The 14,412-nt window shown below is 44.9% G+C and overlaps 1 protein-coding gene across 3 annotated transcripts in view; it reads left to right on the top strand.

Annotated features, from left to right (window-relative positions):
* Window positions 1-12,467: 12,467 nt before the first annotated feature.
* Window positions 12,468-14,412, top strand: part of Stn1 (STN1 subunit of CST complex) — a 36,736-nt gene continuing 34,791 nt past the window's right edge. For 2 of the 3 annotated variants that reach the window (XR_013107250.1, XM_034519124.2), the window contains exons 1-2: window positions 12,483-12,816; window positions 13,278-13,453. Coding sequence is in view for 2 of the 3 variants with exons in the window: in XM_034519124.2 (XP_034375015.1) it covers window positions 13,300-13,453 (154 nt within the window). In the remaining variant the exon portion in view is untranslated. Of the gene's footprint in view, window positions 12,817-13,277; window positions 13,454-14,412 lie in introns of all 3 variants that reach the window. The other variant, XM_034519133.2, reaches the window with a different exon arrangement.

Here is a 14,412-nt window from a genome sequence, read left to right as displayed (position 1 = left end):
GACAACTGCCTGGAGCATAGCATTGTTTTGCCTTTTAAATGATGAGCTTTCCATTTTTAGTGACTGCCCATCTTCCTCACTGGTATAATGATCAATTAGATGTACAGCACAGTTATCAGCTGGGGCCTCTGCTCTTTTCATCCTTGGCTCATTTTCCCTGATTTTCTTGAACATTTCCTGGCATACTCAAGTTCTCCACAGCCTTTCCGGTTATATCCCCACATTAAAGTCTCTTTTCACAGCATGTGATCTGGAGGCGAAACTCTCATTTCTTCTCATAGGGGGACCTGGGGGAGTGGTAGACAAATTTATGTGGCAAGGCAAATGGCTTCCAGGGCTTAAGGCTGCTGGTTAGAAAGGCCCATGACACGGGGCTGTTCTCCCATTCTGGACTTTCTGTGAAGCACCAACCACAGCCTGAATATCTCTCAGTTACCAGGAAGAAGGCCCGGAGGTAAATGTGGCTTCCAGGACCTACCAAGATCTTGCTTCTCTCTGAGTAGTGGAAGATTTATTAAATGCAACCATTTGTCCTTTGCTTTGAAGGGAATGTCCCAGAAGAGCCAGGTCTTTACCCTGACATGGCATGTGTGACCTGAAGTTTCACAGAACACCACAATTGTCTTACCAATGCCCACTAAGACTTTTGTATCTTATGTAGCTCAGGTACTTATCAGTGTTATTGATGATATGATGGGTTGATTCTGGTGCTGTTTGATCGAGGTTCTAAGAACTATCCTGGCTGTGTGATGGCGCCACGTCCTGGGATCCTTGCCAAGCTGAATACCTATATATGGGACGAATGTTCTCTGTCACTAAATTATTAGCCAATTTTACATTCTACTTCCTTCAATGTGTAGTTTTAGTATTCATATGTAGAAATGCTCCTCGGTTTGCTGTGGGGTTACTCCAGATAAACCCTTTTGGGGTGGTTTGAACAAAAACGGCCTCCATTGACTCACAGAAAGTGGCGTATTAGGAGGTGTGGCCTTGTTGGAGTGGGTGTGGTCTTGTTAGGGAAGTGCGTCACTGGGGGCGGGGTCCAGCCAGTCCTTGTGTGACACTCTATCTGCTGCCTGCAGACTAAGATGTAGAACTCTCAGCTACCTCTCCAGCTCCTTGTCTGCCTGCACACCACCATGCTTCCTGCCATAATAATAATGGACTAAACCTCAGAACTGTAAGCTAGCCCCAATTAATTTTTTTCTAATAAGAGTTAGGATGGTCATGGTGTCTCTTCACAGCAATAAAGTCCTAAGATACCACTGTAAGTTGAACTAACCTAAATTGCCCTGCACTTAACCCACAGAGCACCATTGCTTAGCAGCACAGAACATTATATCTCGCTCATCATAACGATTGCATGGCTACCTGGGAATTGGAGCTCCTTGCAGTTGCTGCCCACATGTGAGACACCAACATGCCACCTGTCATTAACCTGAAAGAAAAAAAAGATCAAAATTCAAAGTATAGACCACGAGTGGTGGTAAATTTTTGTAATCCTAGCTTATAGGGTAGAATCAGGGCGATTGGAGATCAAAGCCACTCTCTGCTACTTCGTGAGTTTGAGGTCAGCCTTGGTTACATAAGACCTTATCTCAAAAAGAATAAAAATAGTTTCTGCTGAATCAAAGCATTTTTGCACCATCATAAAGTTTTGTTTTTTAAATCATTAAGTCGTCCTAAGTTAAGGATCGTATTTACCCTTGTAGCTTCTACTAGCATGTGTTGTCTGGGCCCTGCCCCTTGCTTCTTTTCCCTTTAACAAGCCCTCATATTTCAAGGCAAATGTCTCTATGTGTTGATTCCCAAAATATAGAACAATAACCTTGAATGCACGGGTAGAAATGGGCCCCTTTTCCAGGCCTAGAGAGACTGGAGGATATCTGGGAAGTCAAGATTCATGAGGTGCGTGTCTTGTGTCCCAGGATCTTATTCCTTCTCTGTTAGGACTGTAGATAAGAATTCTGTCTCCCCTACCTTTTGGTACTTTGTCACCCTGGTTCAAGGTGTCCTCGGAAATTTGGGCTTTGTAGAAGAAGCTCTTTTGTGACCAAAAGGAACTTTGAGTCTATACATAGCCATAAACTGGTGTTTCACCACTCTGAAGCCTCTCGGTTTCTCTCCCACGCACTGCACTGCAGTTCCAATTCATTGTCCTAGAGTCGGTGCTCTCTTGCACCTCCACCTCGGCATGCCCAAGGGGCCCGCCCTCAGCCCTCATCCCCGCCACACCCACTTCCTCCAGCATCCTGTCTGCCAGCTTTAGGCAATTCCTTCCTTCGGATTCTCAGACGCTGAGACTTGCCCAGAAGGAAACACTGCGATGCATTTTCAGGAGCACCCCCTGCAAGGGAGTGGAGGAAGCCCCAAGAGGCAGAAGGAGCCGATCATCGATCATTGGAAGAGCTGCTGAGCACAGGGTGCTCTGGTGACGCCACAAACTGAGACTACAATTGGGAGAGCAACTGGTTACTGCTGTCAAACTCAGGACATAGTTATAGGTGAAGCACTTTCCTGGAGAAGGTCTCAAATATTGTCTATGGCTCTGAATGGAGATGTGAATAACATACCATGGTATCTGCTATACAGTTAAGAAGGTATCTAGGTGCATCCCAGACTGAGAACTGGCTTTGGACGTGGAAATACCAAACTCACGCTGAAAATGTCCTTAGTACAGTGGGCCGTTCAGTCACTCCAGGAGTCCAGCCTTAAAATATTGATATGTGCTACAAGTTTCCCTGGTAACAGTGACTATATATTAGTAGATTCTACATAAGTAGCTATGATATTGGAGCACCGGGTAAGGAGTAAGGAGTAATTTCACTACAAAAGGCTATTAGATATCTGAGTATATCTGGCATGTCATCTCCAGTGAGTCATCCAACAGAAATATTAACATCTCTTAAGTCAGGTCCACAGCATAAAAACAGTAGACGCTGTTCAAATAAGACTAGGATACGCACATAAGAGACCAAATTAGATAACTACTAACCAGTTGGTGTGGTGATGCATGCCTTTAATCCCAGCACCTTGAGAAGAAGCAGGCAGACCTCTGTCCGTTCCAGGCCAGCCCCATCTACATAGTGAGCTCCAGGTCAGCCAGAGCTACACAGTGAGACTCTGTCTCAAGAAAGAAAGGAAGAAAGAAAAGAATAAAGGATGGAAAAAGGACAAAAGAGTTTACCACCCAATGGTGTCATAGCTACCTGGCAAACAAGGGAATTTTCAAAACATTGAAAAGCAGAAAGGACAGTAGATTAGACTCCCACATAATTCCACTGCTCTTTAAACAGTTATTAAAATACTTATTTGTTAACTTACGTGTATTGGGCCCCTGCTAGTTTATGTGTGTCTGTGTGTACAGACACTCATGGCGGCCAGACTGCATTGGATCCCCTGGAACTGGAACTACAGGCGGTTGTGAGCCACCTGATGTGGATTCTGGGATCCAAACCTTGGTCCTTTACAAGAGCAGTAAGCGCACTTAACTACTGAACCGTCTCTTCAGTCCCTGAACAATTTTTTTTTTTAATTAAAATTTGTTCTGTCATCCCTCGTGCTGTCAGAATATAGAAAAATATGTCATTAAATAGCTTGTGATGGAGTTAGGGGCCAGGTCCACATCCACAGCATAACCAGCAAAGCACTGGGGTGTGTGAGGCTGGCAGCAGAAGGAATGCTCAGGGATGAGTGTCAGCCAGCATAGCTGGAGTGGTCTCACTGGAAACCCGGCTTGGTTTGAGCCTGGTAAAATCTGCATATAGAGAAATACAGGCAAGAGAGTGTGGTCCCAAGGTAGGGGCCAGCCTGACTAGGGGTATTCCCTTTGATTCTGTAAAGTCTCCTGCTTTTAACAGTTCTCTCTCTCTCTCTCTCTCTCTCTCTCTCTCTCTCTCTCTCTCTCTCTCTCACACACACACACACACACACATACACACACACTTCCTAGTTTAATCGTCAGGGACAGAGCAGCTGTTCCCCATCAGGCTAATATAACACTAAACACTACTGCAAATAATATCACCCCAGTCAATCTGTTCTTAAAGGTGTCAGCGTAATAGCAGTTCAATCTTCCCCGAATGCTTTGTTAATTAAGTTCTGGAATGTGCTGTCTTTAGCACCATTTGGGAGTTAAAGTTTTCTTTGATTGAAAGCGTCCTTGGGAGAAGCAAAATTTTATTCTGTTACCCAACTTGGTGTTAAGGATTGTGACATTATGGCTATTTGAGCCTATGGGCACCTGTCAACCAGTAAAAAAAAAAAAAAAAAAAAAAAAAAAAAAAAAAAAAAAAAACTGGATGGTGCTACATCTCTTCTCTTGAATTATGCTACTATGAAAACTATCTACTTCTCTAAGTGGCAGTAACACAAAATGTGGGGTCTTACACATTTAACAAGCTCAGTTTTTATTTCCTCTCAACTTAAAATGCAAGGCCAGGGGCTGGAGAGATGGCTCAGCAGTTAAGAACCAGAACTACTCTTCCAGAGGCCCAAGAGTTCACATCCCAGCACCCACATCCAGTGGCTAACAACTGCTCAGCTCCAAGGAGATCCTATGCTTCTGACCTCTCCTTAAACTGCATTCCCTAAACTGTACATCCCTACACATGGGCAAACACATATATACATCATTAAAAATAATGAAGATAAATTAAAGTTCAACTTCAGATACTAAGTATATAAACAGAAAGCATGCTTGATTGAAACACAGTATCTTTGTTTGGGGAATGGCTCAGCAGGGAAAGTCTCTTAAACCTGACTGTGTAACTTGGACTCTCCGGATTCACTCAGTAAAAGGAGACAATTGAGTCCTGCAAGTTGTTCTCTGATGTGCACGTGTGCACTGTGGCACGAGGGTGTCAAACACACATGCACACTCACCACACTACTCACACGCAAGAGACAAACAAACAAATGCAATTTCAGAAAATTAAGGAAAACATAATACAGGTTCAGACAAGAAATATTAAACAACCATGAGCCCCACAAGGCCTCTACACATTTCCAGTGTGGTTTACCCTGCAAAGAGTAGCCATTCACTTGACTTCCAACAGCACAGGGCGCCTCTGCGTGGCTTTGTACTTTATATAAATAGAATCACGGAGTATGCGTGGCTTCGTTGCTTACCGTTGCGCTTGTGAGATCTGGGAAATGATAATTTTAAAAACACTCGGTATCAAGCGCTATATACTCAACATCAACATGTCCCCTCAGTTACGGTTACCTTAAAATAGTACACGTGTCCGTGCCCAATTCATCTGCCTGACATTAGAAGCTTTGTGTCAGTGCCTTATGTAAACAGAGAAATTCTGATTTCATTTTTGATATTTTTCTTAATCTCTTTATTCTGGCCTGTTTGTGATTATTAATCTAAGTTCTCCAGAGCTTAGTGTTTTTCCAGCTCCAAATTCTTTCTTTCTTTCTTTCTTTCTTTCTTTCTTTCTTTCTTTCTTTCTTTCTTTCTTTCTTTTTTTTTCAGAGCTGAGGACCGAACCCAGGGCCTTGCACTTGCTAGGCAAGCGCTCTACTACTGAGCTAAATCCCCAACCCCCTCCAAATTCTTTCTAATATGTGCAGTAACATATTAGATAAATAAGAGTCAGGTGTTTCTCAGCTGGTGCCTTCATTATAGCTGGCAACCTTTAGTGACTTGGGGGTGTGGCCGGCTCTGGCCCTATGTGGCATCTGTCAGAGAAATCCTGTCTGACTTCATCAGAAAAGGGTGTGTACGTGTAACCCGTCTCATAAGCTACCATAACCACAGGAACTTCTGCCTTTGGTAAGATGCAGCCAGAGTCCAGGGCTTAAATGATCAGGCATAGTGTAAAACCCAGGTGACCGGCATGTAAATTCACACACCACCATAGCCAAGCCCATACTCAGCATTGCTGTGGGATAACTGCTTTTAACTCTTTTTGTTAAAATTGCACAGGTTTTTAGCCCTCATCTTAGAAATCTGAACAGTCACCACCGATAAAGTCGGGGCAGAATCTTTACTCCTTCTGCTGTCACCAATCTCAGGTCACTTCTGCCAGACTCACCCTGGCCTTTGCACACAGCCCATCCCCCACTGACCACCCATCCTCCACCCCCACCTTCACCCCCCACTGGCCCTATCCCTACCCCCCCCACTAATTCCCCACCCCCCACTGACCCCGCCTTTCTTCATCCTGCTCTTGCCTCCTCTGCACTGGTTTCTAAACTCTCTTTTTATAGAGCTGTGTCTTGCAAGTCTGAGTTTGGGCTTCTTTTTCTTGGCATAACTCAAGGGATCCTAAACCGTGCCAACGCTGATGATCTTGCCACCACCTCAGAGATGACAGCCAGTGTGATCTGGACATTTTGGCTAGGTTTTGGGTTTTTTTGTTTTGTTTTTTGTTTTTTGTTTTTTGTTTTTTTTCTTGTTTTTGTTTTCCAGGTTTCTGTCTTAGGGACTTTTGCTGCCCCAGGTTAAAGGACATTAATAACTATTTGTTTCTCTGACACACACATCAGGTTCCTGGTCCAGACAATTATTGCATCATTCGTGACGAAGGTGAATCCTTGAACAGTTCAGGAAGAAGAACCTAAAACAAAAAGTTACACTATGGTCTTCATACCTGATGTTCTTTTCAACGCTTAAAATTGTGGCATATCACGTATAACATAAAACATTGCAGGCACATGCAGCCGTGCCCAGCTTTTATGCAGGTGCCAGGGATTCGAATTCGGGTCCACTCATGCTTATGCATCTAGCATTCTTACCCTCTAAAGCCATCGCTCCATTCCCCAAATGGACCTTAAGACAAGTCCCCTGGTTCGAGACTAAGCAGGGGACATTTCATACCAGGAAGAGTTAATGTATTAGGAAGATATAACACGTGAATGTGCACTGATCAACTAAGCTCCAAATATGAGAGGTGAAACTGAGGCGCTCCTTACTAATAGGCCAGGTGAAGAAGCGACAGCAGAGTTATTGTCCCCTGATCCCATATCTCAGGTCCCCACCCTGTGCTGCCAAGATACCATCTTCATTCTTCAGATTGTGATCATGTGTTTGTGTTTGGCTCACAAGAACCTTTATTCCTGCTATTTGCCAAGTATTTAATGCTTTTTTTCTCTGTATCCCCTGCACATACAGAACAGTTATTTTTGTAGCTCCTAAGTGATTGGCATCCCAGGCAGAAGGGGAGGAGAAAAGGCAGCTTGATATATTCTAGAAATCGTATGCTCCAGATGCCTGCAGTGTGTTTTCCCAACCCAGTTCACTGAAGCGCTGGTTTGAGGGTCCAGCTCTACCCACTCGGCTTCTCTCTCAGCTCTTCTCAGTGGCACTGACTTTGAGTCTCCTTACTGGATTTAAATCCAAACTTATTTATCCAGACTTCCCTCCATACTTTGAGCAATGTCTCCTCAGATCAGCATTCAGAGATGCCAGCTACAGTGTGGCTCAGCCATGGGGCACCATGGGAGATGAGTCTAGAGGAGTCATGGTCAGGCTGGGACAGACTGACGTGAAATGCAGAGAATGCCAGACTTTATTCTGCCATCCACATAAAGCCACTGGGAGATTTTAGACAATGGACTAAGCTATGTAGTTTGCATTTTATAAAGAGCATCTGTGTTGTGTAGAGGATGAGATGGAGGGAGCTGTTCAGAAGGTGACATCAGCGATCCAGGTGATCACTGTGAAAGCCAGGATGAAGGCCATGACAACAAGAACAACAAGAATGGGGAGAGAGCTTAGTTAGAGAACACACCTTAAAAGCAGGATTGATGGGTCCATGACTAATTGCATCTCAAAGTGATAGAGGGTGAGGTGCCTTTGAAGTATCCAGTCTTCTGACTTAGAAAATAGGCAGATGAGGTTGGCCTTCACCTTGGTTGGGGGGGAGAGACATAAGGGGGGTGAGGAGTAGTCACGAGGGAAGACTGAGGTACTAGGAGAGTCCATCGGAAATTGGTATCTGGGGCTCAGGCAGAGCTCTTGGCTGGATGTAAGGCATAAGAGTCACTGGAATATTGACTTGGTTGAGTCCTAGGCTTGAATGAGGCTTCCCAGTGTGCCTAGGGTGAGACAGGCTGGATCCTGTAAGAGATAAACGTAGTCAAGAATAATGAAGAGACAAGGGGATCTGAGGGAGCCCAGAAAGGATGCCGTCAGGAGTCAAAGGTCAGGAGAGAACTCGATATCCAACGATAGAAAAAAAGATAACTACAATGGGGTCATGGTGACAAGGGGAAGCAGCCTTCGCTCTTGAGAATTTGGAAGTGCAGTGGGAGTCTGGGGTGCGGCTGTTTGAAGCTTAAAGTGAGTCCAATTGTGGTGGGATGAACTGGACCCAATTATTTCCAAACTGGACCACCACCATCAGGAAGTGTGCATGAACAGTGTCCCAGGAGCTCAGCTCTGAAAGGAGGCTGTGAGCCACAGGGCAGAAATGAAAGGGTGGAGGTCTTCAGAGAAGCCATTTTTCCAAAGTGGAAAGAGGGGAGAGTGAGGGAAGGAGAGGAAGAGAAAGAGAAAAGGAGGAAGGAGGAGAGAGTGAGAAGAAAGAGAGGGTAAAGGAGGAAGGGAGAGGGAGAAGGAGAAGAGGAAAAAGGAGAGAGAAGAAGGGAGGGGAAAGAGGAGGAAGAGAGAGAAAGAAGAGGAAGGGTGAGAAAGAGATCTCAAAGCTCACAGAGCAAAATCATATAAGGGGTAAAACAGGCAACATAGATGAGGACCACTGAAATAGGTCCCCGAATAGCTTATTTTAACTCCTTGACCAAAAATCCTTTTAGGATCAATACCCCTAAAATACAATTTTCAGGATTGATGTAGTTCATTGGGTAGAGAACACTTTTTTTGCATATTTCTATAGTATGCCAGATATGGCAGGCAGACCTATGATTCATTTGTCATTGTTGTTTTACATTTATCTATTTAGGAAAGGGAGGGGCATACATCCACAAGTCAAAGGTCAACTTCCCCTTTGGATCTGAAGATTGAACTTAGGGTGTCAGACTTGGTGTCAAGGACCCTCAATGGCTCCGTTTTCATTTGCCTCAATATGTTAATTTGATAAACCATTGCCCTGATCAAAAGCAGTTCTCTCGAATTGTTTCTGGGGTGTAAAGCTGGACATGTATTCAAGCTTGCAGAACCTTGCTCAGATCCTAACCTCACTGCCTTCTGCAGCAAGGCTGTCGGTTGTCTTGCCCACAAAGCCATGCGGTTCACCCCCTACCAGCTCGTTTGGACTTGCTTTCTGCCTACCTCCTATTGCACAGTGGTCACACTCCCCCACTCTTCACTGTTCCTAGAACACGGATCTACTTTACAGCTGTGCCCCAGACATCCATGCTTGTCCTGACTGCTGCCTGGACTCATCTTTTCTGTTTTCCTTTACTTTTTCTTTTCTTTTTTTTTCAAGAGAGAGGGCCTGGTTTTCCTGGAACTCACTTTGTAGACCAGGCTGGCCTCTGCCTCCTGAGTGTTGGGATTAAAGGCCTGCACTACCATACCTGGCTCATGATCTCTCCTTTGTACTTGGCACCACTGACTCCTTAGCTCACAGGTCTCGGCCCCAGATCTCTGTCATCTAATCGGATGAGAACAGATGCTATACACAAGACACAAACCTAGCGCTTCTCACGTCTGCCTAAGCAGTGACAGATGTCGTTATTTTATTTATTTTCCTTTGTCCATTGTTTCTCTGTCCTCTCACAGAACAGAATCTCCACGAGGACCCATCTCATCATCCCCCACACATCTTGTCTCCCTCCTTCCCTGTATTCAGGATACTGCTTGACAGGAGCTTTGGAAATAAAGGAATGGTCAGGTCCTCCATTTTTTTTAAAACCCATTTTGAATTCCACGTCCTCAGTGAATACAAAAAATAGTAAGCATAAGTACTATGCTTACTTTGTTCTGGCTATTACTATACTATAGTATTTCACTTAATGGTAGCTGTTACTATACTGCATTATCTCATTTAATGAGCCCCTCCATTAACCTCCCATGACTCACAGAGTGGCTGTAACCCAGACCACACACCGTTGGCCTCTTGCTTGTTTTTGTTTTTTTTCTTTTTGATTTTTTTTCAGCACTGGCTATTGAACCAGAGCCGTGCACATACTAGATGCTAGCAGCTAGAGAAGGTCTACCGTTGAGTTACACCCTAGCCCGTGTTTATTATTTAATTGATCACAGGCATCATTCTTTCACCCCAGTGACATCCTAGTTTTCCTACACACAGAGAGCTCAGAGGATACTGGGAACTGAAGATGCCCTCTGGACAAGTTGTCTTTATTATATCAAAGCTAAACGCAGCTCGACTTTAGTTAAAACAGTGAAAACAGATTATACTCAGTAACCACCGACAAGAAGAAAAAGTGGGGTTCAGTCACTGGGGATTTTTAAAAGAAAAAATGAGGGAGTAGGGACCATGGAATGAAGCCAGGGCTTGAGCAGTCAGGGAAGTGAGAAACTGAGGAAGTGTGAAGGGAGTTTAGCCCCTGTGAAACTAATCTAAGTTTTTTTTTAACTGTTGCCTATGGTATTCAGGCTCTGCCCCCCGCCCCCCCCAGGCACTGGGGGATGGCTCCCCAGGGTTGGGTGTCAGCTAGAGCAAACAATTCTGTAGTCTAGAGTTCTCTTGAGCATTTCAAGGGGAACCAGGTACAAGAATGTACCTAGCCGCTGTTATAAACTATGTCAGTGTTTGCTCCGATCTTTGTAGACCAAGCTTGCCTAGTTGAGGAGCCTGATTAAGGTCTGATCAAGAAGAAAATCTTGAACAATTAATTACAAGCTGCAAAAAGAAGAATCCTTGGCAAGTAGAAGAAACGTGTTCTATTTGTAAAAATGGAGATCATAAAGCATACTCATTTGAGCTTTGAGGTGTCTGAGACATACAGCCCAGACTCACTGTTCTCCAGAAAGTTTGCTGGAATCTTAGCTTTCACAAAAGAATATGATGTCAAAAAAAAAAAAAAAAGTCTATAAAACTTGTTATTTTGCACCAAGTTGCCAAAAGAATAGGATTAGCATTGACTTTTCAGGCTTTTAGTCTTGAATGTTGTAGGGTGCTGTGCTGGTCCTGTGGGGTTGATGATTTCAGGATCATCCAGGAAGGCCTGGGGGTCTGGAAGTACTACAGGCAGGAGGCTGAGATCTTTCCACTCAAAAGCAGGCTCCCCAAAAGAATCACGGTATTTTAAAGTATGAAATACCTTAAGCACATGTGGTTTTAGTTATGTATTTTATTGAGAAAAGGTCTTACATAGCCCTCCTTGGAGTCCTGTCTTCAGGACTAATATATAGCCCACCCCGAACCCCTCAGCATGGTTCTGCAATCTGGAATTCTACATCTCACCCTCAACTTCGTTACCACCTAATCCTCAGGTCTGGGGCTCAGATCAAAAGAGTCCTCCATCACTGAAAAAGATGACATCAGGGGACTCTGCTCCTATTTATAACACAAGGTGTGGCCCTCCCCCAGGTTGGCAGTAAACCCAGAGTCCTAGCACTCTTATCTAGCACTCTGAGAGCCCTGAGAGTCATTTTTGAAAATGCCTCAACTTCTGAGGAAAGCTGAGACTGGTTTCCTTGGGCTCCACCCCAGAGCAGATGTGTGCAGTCCTGAGAATGTCACCCAACCTGTCTGTCTCTTGACAGGTGAACTGGAAACATCTGTCCTACTATGTTTCCTTGGGGAGAATCTCTTCTGTTAGAGAGGGCTTTGGCTTACACAGATCTTAAACTCCACAGGCCCAGCCGATTTGTGCCCTAGAGTGTGGGAGACAGTTTTTCAGCTCCTTCTGTGGCCAGGGAGGTAACTGGAAGCCATGGTTCTAATGACACCCAGTTTCTATTCCAGCCCTTTTGGCTTCCTGCCTCTTTTGCCGCTGGAGCGAGTGACCTAGCCTCTCCTAGTGGTGTCATAGTCCCTGTGAGTAGGGAAGAACTTCTTTATTTATATGGTTGGGAACGCTGGAGACAGGACTCCAAAAAGGTGGCCATGGTTTACAAAACGGCCAGTCTCTCAAGAGTTAAATGTACAACATCCCGGACTGTACCTCAAGGCAGGGGAAAGGAGACAAAGCGTATTCTGGCCTTGTAGGGGTGGTTTCCGTTAGAGACAAGACCTCACATTCACTCGGGACCTCAGGTTTAGATTGGAACATCTGCAAGCGAGACTACAGCATCCCTACAGCCTGTCAGTGGATCGGCCTGTCAGCTGTGAAGAAACAGTAAAATACTCCCTCGTCTAATTCTGTTGTTTGTTGGTTTAATAAGTCAAGACAACCCCTAATTTTAAAAAAGAAAATTAAGTTTGATCCCATCCCAATTTCCTGGAACCGTTTAAGGGGATCTGAGTGACAAACGTGACGTGGAAGGCGGGATTTGAGCAACAGGAATTCCGGGGCTGGCTCTCGGGAATCTCCGAGATTAGCCGAGACCCCAAGAGCCTGCGCAGGGTGCGGACCCGGAAGACGGCGTGGGCGGAGCCTGTGCGTTTGGTGGGTGTGGCCCGTGAGGCGGACGTCGGGGGCGTGGCTTCAGCGGGAGTGGCTGGCGGTAGCTAAGCGCGGGTGGCGGGAAGGAAATACGCCGGCGGGAGTGTGCTCGCTTCCTTCTCGCAACCGGAACTGTTTCGGCAATCTTGGCTAACTGCTCCTGCTCCGGGAGAGGCTGTAAACTGCTCAGAGTCTGCCTCCTTTTCCTTTCCTCCGCTTTTCCCTGAAGGTGAAAAGTCGAAGCGTGGATAGACACACCTCCAGGGCCCAAAGTCCACGGCCACGGAGGCGCCATTACCCTCCGGACTCATTCGCTAAAACTCCTTTGGGGTACGCCTGTGTGGATGGTTATCCTCAAAGTGGAGAGTTAGTATTTAGGGGATGTAGCTCAGTTGGTGGAGAGCACTTACCTAGCGTGCATGAAGCCCTGCATGAAGCCCTGCATGAAGCCCTGCGTTCGATCCCTGTATAAACCAGGCCTGATGGGACATGCCAGTAATCCCAGTACTGGAGGAAGAGGCTGAGGATCAGTAGTTCAAAGTCATCCTCAACTACATAGCTAGATTAAGTTCAGCCTGGGCTATCTGAGACCATGTCTGAAAAGAAAATTTGGTGTTTAACTGATTCTCAGTTGGTATTTCGTGGGAAGGGGCTTCACACAAGGATCACTTTGCCATCCGCTAGGCATGAAGCTTGACAGGGGCCTGAACCCGTTTTACCCTCCTAAGACTTCTGGATGACCCTTCCCCACGTTAAACACCCTGAAACCTTATTTTTGTGTCTTTTTATAGAGCCTTGGCTCAGGGTTAGCAGATGCCACAACCTTGCCTTTTGATGCAGTGTGAATCCAGTCCAAGGGAAGAGGAGATCCCGCCCCTCTTTTGGGGTCTGGATCCTGTGTTTCTAGCCTTTGCAAAACTCTACATCAAGGATATCCTGGAGATGAAGGAGTCCCAACAAGTGCCAGGTATGTGGCCAGTCAGCTTAATGGATGCCCTGTGATACACTCTAATTACTCAGTTTCACTCAAAGATACAGAAAGGCAGAACCTTGGGGCATCTGAAGAGCCCTGTCTGAGAGTTATCTAGCCTCAACCTTGGAATGAGTTTATTTCCGTGATTTTTGTGCAAATTAAAGATAATCTAAAATTTTTAAGTTAAATAGAAGTTTGAGGGCATGACCTTTGCACTGAGCACCTTCTCCCAACCTATACATAACCAGATATAATTTTAATACTTGGAAGATGGAAGTAGGTATGATCAGGGGTTCAAAGCCAGCCTGGACTCTGTAAGACCTTTTTCTCAATAAAATACATAACCAATCCCACATATGCTTAAGGTATTCCTTACTTTAAAATACCTTGATTCTTTTTGGGAGCCTTCTTTTGAGTGGAAAGATCACTGGGCTAGACAGGCTTAAGTCTTACCGAGGTACTTACCTTTCTGGTTACGTGACTCACTTTCTGCAAAGTTTCGGTGTCCTCTTAGTAAACATGTGGGGGTTGGTTTTGGTTTGAGTTAATCACAATCAAAATAATAGAAACTCCTGAGAGGAAGGACGTCATCTGGCTTGTCTGTGAGTTATGACATCTGTTTGCAGTAGGTGGGCCCTTGAGAAATTAAGCTTGTGCACACGTTTGTAGTATATGTACATGTTCATGGAAGTCATATGTATGTACCTTTAGGTGTCTTTCTGGATTTTTCACTTTCTAAATTTGTATTTTCACTTTCTAAATTTGTATTTTACATATTTTATTTTTATTTTGTGTGTATGGATGTTTTGTTGTGTACTATGTGTGTGCAGGTACCCTCAGAGAGCAGAAGAGGGATTCCCTGGAACTGGAGTTACAGATGGTTGTGAGCCACCATATGGGAATTGAACTCAGGTCCTCTGGAAGAGCAGCTAGTGCTCTTAACCACTGAGCCA

This window comes from Arvicanthis niloticus, chromosome 1 (genome assembly GCF_011762505.2).
Source record: "Arvicanthis niloticus isolate mArvNil1 chromosome 1, mArvNil1.pat.X, whole genome shotgun sequence".
Lineage (NCBI taxonomy): Eukaryota > Metazoa > Chordata > Mammalia > Rodentia > Muridae > Arvicanthis > Arvicanthis niloticus.
Note: the sequence above shows the minus strand (reverse complement) of the source record. Positions and strands in the feature narration are given on the sequence as shown.